Source organism: Arctopsyche grandis, chromosome 9, assembly GCF_051622035.1.
Source record: "Arctopsyche grandis isolate Sample6627 chromosome 9, ASM5162203v2, whole genome shotgun sequence".
NCBI lineage: Eukaryota > Metazoa > Arthropoda > Insecta > Trichoptera > Hydropsychidae > Arctopsyche > Arctopsyche grandis.
This window is the reverse complement of record NC_135363.1, coordinates 30,002,501-30,010,819: the sequence shown is the minus strand read 5'-3', so window position 1 is coordinate 30,010,819 and position 8,319 is coordinate 30,002,501. Positions and strand designations below refer to the sequence as shown.

At 35.7% G+C, this 8,319-nt stretch overlaps 2 protein-coding genes across 5 annotated transcripts in view; both read right to left on the bottom strand.

Annotated features, from left to right (window-relative positions):
* Nucleotides 1-3,138: 3,138 nt before the first annotated feature.
* LOC143916702 (kelch-like protein 25) lies at nucleotides 3,139-7,888 on the bottom strand. Of its 4 annotated transcripts, none has more exons than XM_077437904.1 (9): nucleotides 7,623-7,888; nucleotides 5,868-5,977; nucleotides 5,606-5,803; nucleotides 5,375-5,536; nucleotides 5,144-5,299; nucleotides 4,919-5,073; nucleotides 4,643-4,850; nucleotides 4,376-4,562; nucleotides 3,139-4,302 (listed from the first exon to the last, which is right to left on the bottom strand). In XM_077437904.1, exons 2-9 carry the CDS (start codon nucleotides 5,946-5,948, stop codon nucleotides 4,061-4,063), a joined length of 1,389 nt encoding a protein of 462 aa, XP_077294030.1. In that variant the 5' UTR covers nucleotides 5,949-5,977; nucleotides 7,623-7,888; the 3' UTR covers nucleotides 3,139-4,060. The 4 variants fall into 4 exon arrangements, with proteins under 4 accessions (XP_077294030.1, XP_077294029.1, XP_077294027.1 ...); XM_077437903.1 differs by having other exon boundaries at nucleotides 7,804-7,888; XM_077437901.1 differs by having other exon boundaries at nucleotides 7,452-7,877.
* Nucleotides 7,804-8,319, bottom strand: part of LOC143916706 (uncharacterized) — a 2,301-nt gene continuing 1,785 nt past the window's right edge. Inside the window, exon 2 of the mRNA XM_077437910.1 lies at nucleotides 7,804-8,319. This exon is cut by the window's right edge and continues 244 nt beyond it. Within this exon, the coding sequence (XP_077294036.1) occupies nucleotides 8,137-8,319 (183 nt within the window). The 3' untranslated portion in view covers nucleotides 7,804-8,136.

Genomic DNA, 8,319 nt, shown 5'->3' with positions numbered 1-8,319 from the left:
CCCCTGGCGACAGGGGACGAAAGCATTAAATTGGTACGTGCCTCAGGTGGGAAGAATAATTCATTATTATTATTAATTAATAATAATAATGTCCATCCCTGCAGTAATGCTTACCCAGAGAGAGTATTTAGTCACATGAAGTGTGTGGACGAAGGCCAGGAATAACATGAATATAGACTAAGTAAAGGTGGAATTGCAAATAAGACCTCTTTTACTCTTATGTATATATATTTTTGTATTCGAATAAAGGAACCAAATTTAACGAGGCGTGAAAGTCAGTTAAATTTTGATGACTGAACATGATGATAATTTTTTTTCTAAAGTAATATTTTCCGCATGTAAAAACTATAAAATATGTTTTATAGTTTTTACAAATAAAACCGAACGAATAAAAAATAAACCAAACGAATAAAAAAATATATATAAAAATTGAGTTTTGAGCTATTTGTCCCGGAATTGTCTCAGAAAAAGTTGGCAACCCTATTGCCAACACGTCCATAAATTTAAATATTTCTTCGATTTTTTATAGCAATTCATCCAATTTAAATTGAATTTATCTATTTCAATTTGCAATAAATTTCCTTTATTTTCAGACAAAAAAGATTTTATTTTGATAGGAAGAAATGATTATTCATATCTATGACTTAATATATTCGCTAATGAATTTATTGTAGCCATTACTTTTAACACAGAATTTTGTTCGACTTCTATTTCTAATATTTTTTCATGGAATATATGCATTAAGGAAGATGCAAATTCTAAATAAGTTTTGCTAAACTCATATTCAAATCTTTATCAATATCGATTGATAAAAAATATGATAAAACAGGAAAAACTTTCTTCACAGCATGGTATAAAGTGATAGCTAGCGCGTTTTTGAATGTTTCAATAATGCTTTATACTGAATGTCTTACATTGTATATATTGCTTATACTGAATCTTTAAAGATTCTGTCCTGATTACGTAAATAGAAAAAACATTTACAATTATTGATTCTACATCTATTGTCATGGAATCAAATCCATGCTGTGCAGAGTTATGATGAACAATATGGGCAGGACAACTAATGCTTAATAAATCTTTTCCAAATTTTGTTTTTGAATGGCTGTAAACATTATTTTTTCCATTTCTATTCAATGCTCCAAAATTAGTATTACAATAATCTGCAGAAAAAGCAACACATTTATCTACAATATTGTATTTATTTAAACATGCATTCAAATGTTCACTTATAGTCTCTGCTATTTCGTTTCGCAAAGAAAATAAAACAATCATTTTTGTCATTATGCCATTATTGATGTCAAAAAAATTGGGGGACAACGATTGCATTACAGTCAGTCCAGATGAAATCCGCTTTGCTTCTTCCGAATCATCAATCATTTTTGCCAACAGTTTGTTTGTGCAAACAGGAGAGTTTTAACTATAATGGTGTTATAAAGTGTGGAAAGCTTAAGTTCCTCCGACAGCTGATACTTTGTGATCCAAAGGTGTAATTTTTTTTTGTGAAAAAATCACATACAGTTTTGGAGCCATTACCAATATGAAGAGTTCCTGTATGCTTTTTTGACGATATACATATGTATGTTGTTCCAAATCGTATTTGCCTTTGTTTGCAACCGAAAAATTTGTATTGCAAAGCGTGCATATTGCCTCCTATTTGGAATTTGATTTCGGTATAAAACATATAAACTTTTTTTGCAGTTCTTCAGTGAACGAACACTTTCGCTTACTCATTTTTGGGACTAAATATTAAAGCATGCAATTCTAACTAACAACAGTTGATTATATAAAATATGGATGCATAAAGAAAAGCTGTTACTTTACGTGGTTTGCGAAGGAGAAAGAATGACAGAGTTGTAGGCGGGGTAGCGATGTGTTGACCGTATCCCAGCCTAACGAAACACTGTTGTGCTTGTTTTATAAAGTTTTATTGTTTGCCTATGGTTGTACAAAGGTATTATATTTGTGGGCAAAAGTATGTCGTTCAGCGGTCTCTGGATATGGTAGAGTGTCGCTGGCTCGGCATTCAGCTATGTTCAGAAGGTCTCTGGATGCGGCAGTGTGTTGTTGGCTCGTCGTTCGGCTATGTTCAGAAGGTCTCTGGATGCGGCAGTGTGTTGTTGGCTCGTCGTTCGGCTATGTTCAGAAGGTCTCTGGTCTGCTGCTGTGTGTCGACGCTTGCTGCTGTGGGTCGACTGGCGTTGTTTGGGTTGTACCTCCTTTTATAGTGTTTCTGGAATCACCTGACCCATGGTGGTGGTTTGTTGATGCGTAAGCGAGGAATTTGCTTTTGTCGATGGGGTGGACTTTTCTGGAACGATTGGCGCCGTTCCGCTCGATGTAGTTTAATGGTGGCGGCGTGTTTCAACCGTTTTGGTTCTGCTCGACTGGTAGGGGCGTTCCGCTTGAGTTTAATATAATGGCTGCAGGTGTGCGTCGTCTGGGTTTCGTTCCGCTCGAGTGTGAAGGGTGGATCATTCTCGAAGGATTTGGCACCGTTCCGCTTGAGTTGGATTTGGCGCCGTTCCGCCTGAGTTTAATATAATGGCTGCAGGTGTGCGTCGTCTGGGTTTCGTTCCGCTCGAGTGTGAAGGGTGGATCATTCTCGAAGGATTTGGCGATTGATTCCAAGAAGTGCACGGGTTGTTTACGTGTGTGAGTTCTGCAAGGTATGTGGTTTGTTGTTGTGGAATATTCTCGAATGTTTCGATGACGATGACGATGACGAGATTCCTACAGAGTCATAGAATGATAATAAGATTGACTTGTCAGTAGCGGGAAAGTAATCGTAGTGTGTGCAACGGTATCTGCAAATACGAGTGGATGAGTGTGAATATGTACATATATACGCTCAGTGTTGCCAGGTTGCCTCCACTCCCAACTCTACTCACGGAGTTGCCACGCCATATCTTGTCAGAGGTAGAGATGTGCCGGCGGGAAAAAAAAGTCAGTCTAGATACAGTTAGGTTAGGTTAGAAAAAAGAGTACCTCTAGTCAGAGGTAGAGATGGGCAAAAATGGGAATTTTGAACGAACGGGGAAAAAACCGGAAACTTTATTTTTTTAATTGAGATTGACCAAAATAATACAACATATTTTAGTACATAGATAATAATTAAAGAAAGGTCACATTAATTTAAACAAGAGTTTTTATAAAATTATTTGGATGTCAAATATAATATTTATTCATACAATACATTTAATATCATACAAAATCCTCTTTAACATTGAAATTTTTATGTTTCAACAATAGATAAAGGACAGTTTGATGCATATATTGCTTTAGCAAATGCTCTATCAAGTTGATGACATTCAGAACCAGTAATGTTGTCAAAATATTATTCTATTCGCCTACGTCTTATGCTAGGTAAACGTGCAGTAGATGAAAGGTATGAAGATTCAGAAGTAGTGGGCTGATGTATAAGCATCTACATAAGTCAATAATATCGGTATGCATTAAAACTGATGTCTCAACTACGTGATTTTTACATATATTACATACCTCCTTTACGTTTCACTTACGATTACAATCCAGGAAAAAGTTTGCCTCTTATCCGATCGTTTTCATACTTTGCCATATTGCTCATTTTGGTCATTATATAAGTAAATGGATCCTCCGCCATTACGATGGTGCAAAAATATCGTGTAAGACGCGTTTGATATCTGCCCGGCGAGATAGTCGTTGACGTTTATCCATCGTTTGTTTATTAGTTTCAAACATAGATGGCGGTAGTAAAATAAAATTATTGTTTTTATTTAAAATAATAATTTTTTTCTCTATTTTCTTGATATGTACGTACATATATGATTTGTAGCATTTGCAAAGTTATATTTTGTTTCACAATATCTACATACAGCTGCAAACTTCTTACTTATGGGTATATTACAAATGAAGTAAGAGACTAGTAGGTCCCTTTTAAAGAGAATGTGTTCTCTTTAAAAGGGACCTGCTGTCAACCCTATGCTTGCGTATTATTTCGTGGACCCTAGTGAGAAAATCATAAAGGCACAAAGATTATCAAATAAATTTATTCGCATTTCATGAAATTTCAATAGAGTAACTATTTTCGAAAAAACTTCTTGAAAATATTGATTTTGCGCTGAATTGCCCATACGCTGAATAGTCCATGTGCTGAATTGTCGGCGCTAAGTTGTTGGGGTGCCCAAATAATCGAATCATATGGAATGACATGTGCAACCGCATAAGCTCTATCTCTACTAAGACCTGGTGAAGCTTTCCAAGACATGCTTGTCTCGTCGTATTCCCAAACTTGGCTCGAATAGTCCCATTGAAGAAATCCACCTGAAAATCAAAACAATAAATTAATTCAACACTTCAGGCATATACATTCAAATTAAGTTATGTAAAAACTCACCCATGCTAAGTAGTTTGTTTTGGAAAAAACAGAGACTGATTCCTTTTGCAGGTTCCGGTAGTTCAGTGAATGCTGTCCACACATTTGCAATCGGATCGTACTGCTCCACACTGCTTAATAAATAAGCACCACCTCTTGACCAATTAAACCCACCACCGATGAAAAGTTTCCCTTTGATTGCGACGCTCTAAAAATCGTGAAATCAAAATTAGGTGAATTAATTATATTTTGGAGTTTTATATTAGTTGAAAATTAATTGATATTCACCGAATGATGAGTTCTTCTGTGAATCATATCAGCGCGGTAAGCCCAAGAATTGGTCTCCACAGAATACATCTGCAGTTTATTAATAGATGTTCTATTTCTAAACCCACCTGTTACAAATATTTTGCCATCGATTATAGAAGCACTATGCCATTGAATATCCTCCAACAGTGGAGCGATGATCTCCCAATTTCCAATTTTGCTGTTCCACCTGATCGAAATCAATAAGCGTTAACTTCTCTTTCAATCGATCTGATGAAATTATTGCAATTTAATCACCTTTCCACTGATTTACGAGAATAATCACCACCAATGGCGTAGACATCCGAGGATGAATCGCGACAACGACGTTTCACTGCCGAGAACTGGCTACGAGCTTGATTCAACGGCTTCAATGGATGTTTCTGACCGTTTTTCAAATCAATGTATTCTACCTGAAAACAAATAAATTTGTTATATGCCGATTTATCTAAGCAAGTACTTCACAACACTGGATAACGTTACTGAAGTCAATGATGCATCTGAAGAATTATGCCCTCCGATGATAACCATCCAATCTCCTACGACAACAGACGAAAAAAAAATTTTATTAATACCAATGTCTTTGGATAGAGTCCAACTTTTCTGTGCTCCATCATATATATCGATGGTATTTGCCGGCTAAAAGCACGTAATGTAGTAAAATAATTAATTTACAATCTAATCAAAATATTATACTTGTGATATAAAACTAACATCTAAATAATTCCCCCCAATCAGTGCTATTTTTTCTTTTTTTCTACGAGGGGTGTCTCTTTGGATGTAAAATTTATCATCCTTGTCTTTAATTACTTGTCTAATAGAAGACAAACACTCTGCACACGAATGACAGAACGTTATTACTTCGTCGACGAGAAACTGAAAAGAATATACATTATTCAAATGATTTTTATAAATAAACTGTAACATTCAATTAATCTAGAATACCTTTATCGAAAGCAAGGATAACCGCACGGATCCCATCAGCTGTACCAATTCAAGTTTACGGTTTGCATCATCATGATTTACCCATAATTTCACAGCATTGAATACGTCTTCTTCGGAAGGCACGATCAAATCATCCGATTTCAAGATTTCGATCACAGTGTTGGTTGGCAGATTGAGAAAAGCTTGTGTTTTGTGCAGCTTAAACAAAGTGGAATTGAAAAATATTGAAGTAACATATTTTTTTTATATAATCAACACTCACCGTCTCGAAATTTTCGAGAGTCAAATCCATTGCCCTCGTCTTCAATTTGGAACCATCGGTATGTTTCAAAACATTCTCCATTATTTTTTTGCGGTGTTTATCTTCTATACCTAAAATTATATTCCAGATTATTATTAAATATACGTATATAAGTATTAAGGTGACCAGGTTTTGAAAATGTCAAAGGACACTTTGGTAAAAATGGATATAAAAAAAATCATTTAGTAACATCCTTTATTGATCATGTCGTCGATTTATTACTAAAGTCCGGACCCAGAAGGTGCCGCGTATTGTTCAAATGTTGTAAATGCATTGTTAAAGGTTTGCCGAACCTTTTTTACAAAGGATTTACAACAATGGAACAATGAGCGGCCCCCTGGCTATCCTACCTCTATTTATTACAATGTTAATGGTGTTACTTTACCGAAAAAACAGTTCAAAGTTCAAAAACCTTTAGAAAACTACTGAAATTTTACTTAGTTACTTGATGTAACTAACTCAACTCAATATTTATTGTTTCTTTGTATTTCTTTGAGTAAATCTTCCTTTTTTTTTTTCGACAATTTTTTTATAGATTTATATTATATTTAACTATAATCATCCCCGCCAATGTTTCAACCGCTAGTCTGGATTTTTCATTTGTCCAGATATAATTGCAAATGGAAAATGTTCATTTCAATCAAAATTTTTATATTGTCATGGGGAATATTTCAATATTTCAAGAATATATCCAAGAATAGTCATCCATTTCTTATCAATTACATCTTCTGCCCACTCTCTTCCTTTAATAAATGGTTGATTCTGTGTACTTGTCTTCAAATAACAAATTGTCGTTGATGGAAATGTTAAATTTTTCCTTCATGAATAAAACTGTTTTAAGTATTTGATTCCATTCAATAATATCCAGTCAAATACAGATGTATATTTATTATGCCGAGTCCAGTTTTTCAAATACTCTTTTTTTTTTACAAAACTACATTTTTATAAAACTCCGTTGCTTCTTTAGTAAATTATTTTTACTTCAGGATTAGTCTCTTCTAATTTATTTAAATGTGTAATTACAACTTCCATCAATACGAGATTTAAGCTGTTCCTTTATATACTTCAGTTGAAGTTATATCTGCTCTTTCAAGTAGGACAAGGACAAAGGATAAGGTTTCCAAAAGGAGGACGTTCCCTCATGAATAAAACTGTTTTAAGTATTTGATTCCATTCAATAATATCCAGTCAAATACAGATTTAATTAATTAATATTTATTATGCCGAGTCTAGTTTTCCAAATACTCTACATTTTTATAAAACTGTTGCTTCTTTAGTAAATTCTTTTTATTCCAGGATTAGTCTCTTCTAATTTATTTAAATAATTAATTACAACTAATGGCAGAATAGTTCCATCAATACGAGATTTAAGTTGTTCCTTTAGTATTTTACATTGCACCGATACTTCTGTTGAAGTCATATCTGCTCTTTCAAGGAGAACAAGGAGGACCATTTTCCCTAGAGGCGGACAAAGGACAAGGTTTCCAAAAGGAGGACGGTCTGGTCACCTTAATGTAATTAACACAGGCTTAGATGGGTGTTTACGAATGGGTTTACGGGTCGAAGTCTTCTGAAAGAAGTTTTCGGGTCGACAGTGCGCAGTAGGCCATAAACGTCATTCGACTTTTGGCCATTCGACTAACCACCACGCTATTTAATTAACATTCAACAATCATTATTGTGTATTGAAAGCTTGCAAAGCTCCATTAACTCAACCGCTATGTGTTATATTCAATTTGTCATTGAATCTGGGAATGGCAACGGAAGCACGTTCTGGGTGGAACGTTGGTCTGCAGCAAGATGCTGGGCCACATGTCAGGAAGACGGGGCCACCGCAACAAATTTGGACGTTGGGGAAACGAAGGACTTGGATCAACCACGTGAGGGCATTTGAAACCGAAGAAACTCCAGATCGCGACTTCAACGAGAGAGAGCGGAACAATTGATATACGTCAACATCGAAAAAAATCTAGTTGGAAACTAGTGGAAACACGAGTACCTGAAAAAATACATGGACAGTTGCAGAAGAGTGTTTAGATCATCTCGCAGGTGTAACGGGAAAATACATCAGAAAGAAATGGATTTCAGTTGGGTCAATAGAACGGAAAAGAAGCACATTCAACAGAGTGGCAGACTGTTGGGTGCAAATTTACCAAGGTCAATGGAACGGGAAAGAAGCACAACCAGCAGAGTGGCAGACTGAGGTGTGCACATTTTCCAGGGTCAACCGTCATTTTTGTGAGGATGGTGGCGATTCTTGTGGGACATGCTTTTGGAGCACGTTCTGGGTTGAATGTTGGTCTGCAGCAAGATGCTGGGCCACATGACATAGGAACACTGGGCCACCGTAGCAAATTTGGATGATGGTGACACGAGAAACATGGACCAAGTCACTTTTGTGAGGATGGGAGCG

Coding starts and splice junctions, on each gene's coding strand:
- LOC143916702 (XM_077437904.1), bottom strand. CDS start 5,948: ATGGAGAATGTTTTGAAACATACCGATGGTTCCAAATTGAAGACGAGG. Junction 5,804..5,867: donor CTCTCGAAAATTTCGAGACG/GTGAGTGTTGAT, acceptor ACTTTGTTTAAG/CTGCACAAAACACAAGCTTT. Junction 4,563..4,642: donor ACAGAAGAACTCATCATTCG/GTGAATATCAAT, acceptor CACGATTTTTAG/AGCGTCGCAATCAAAGGGAA.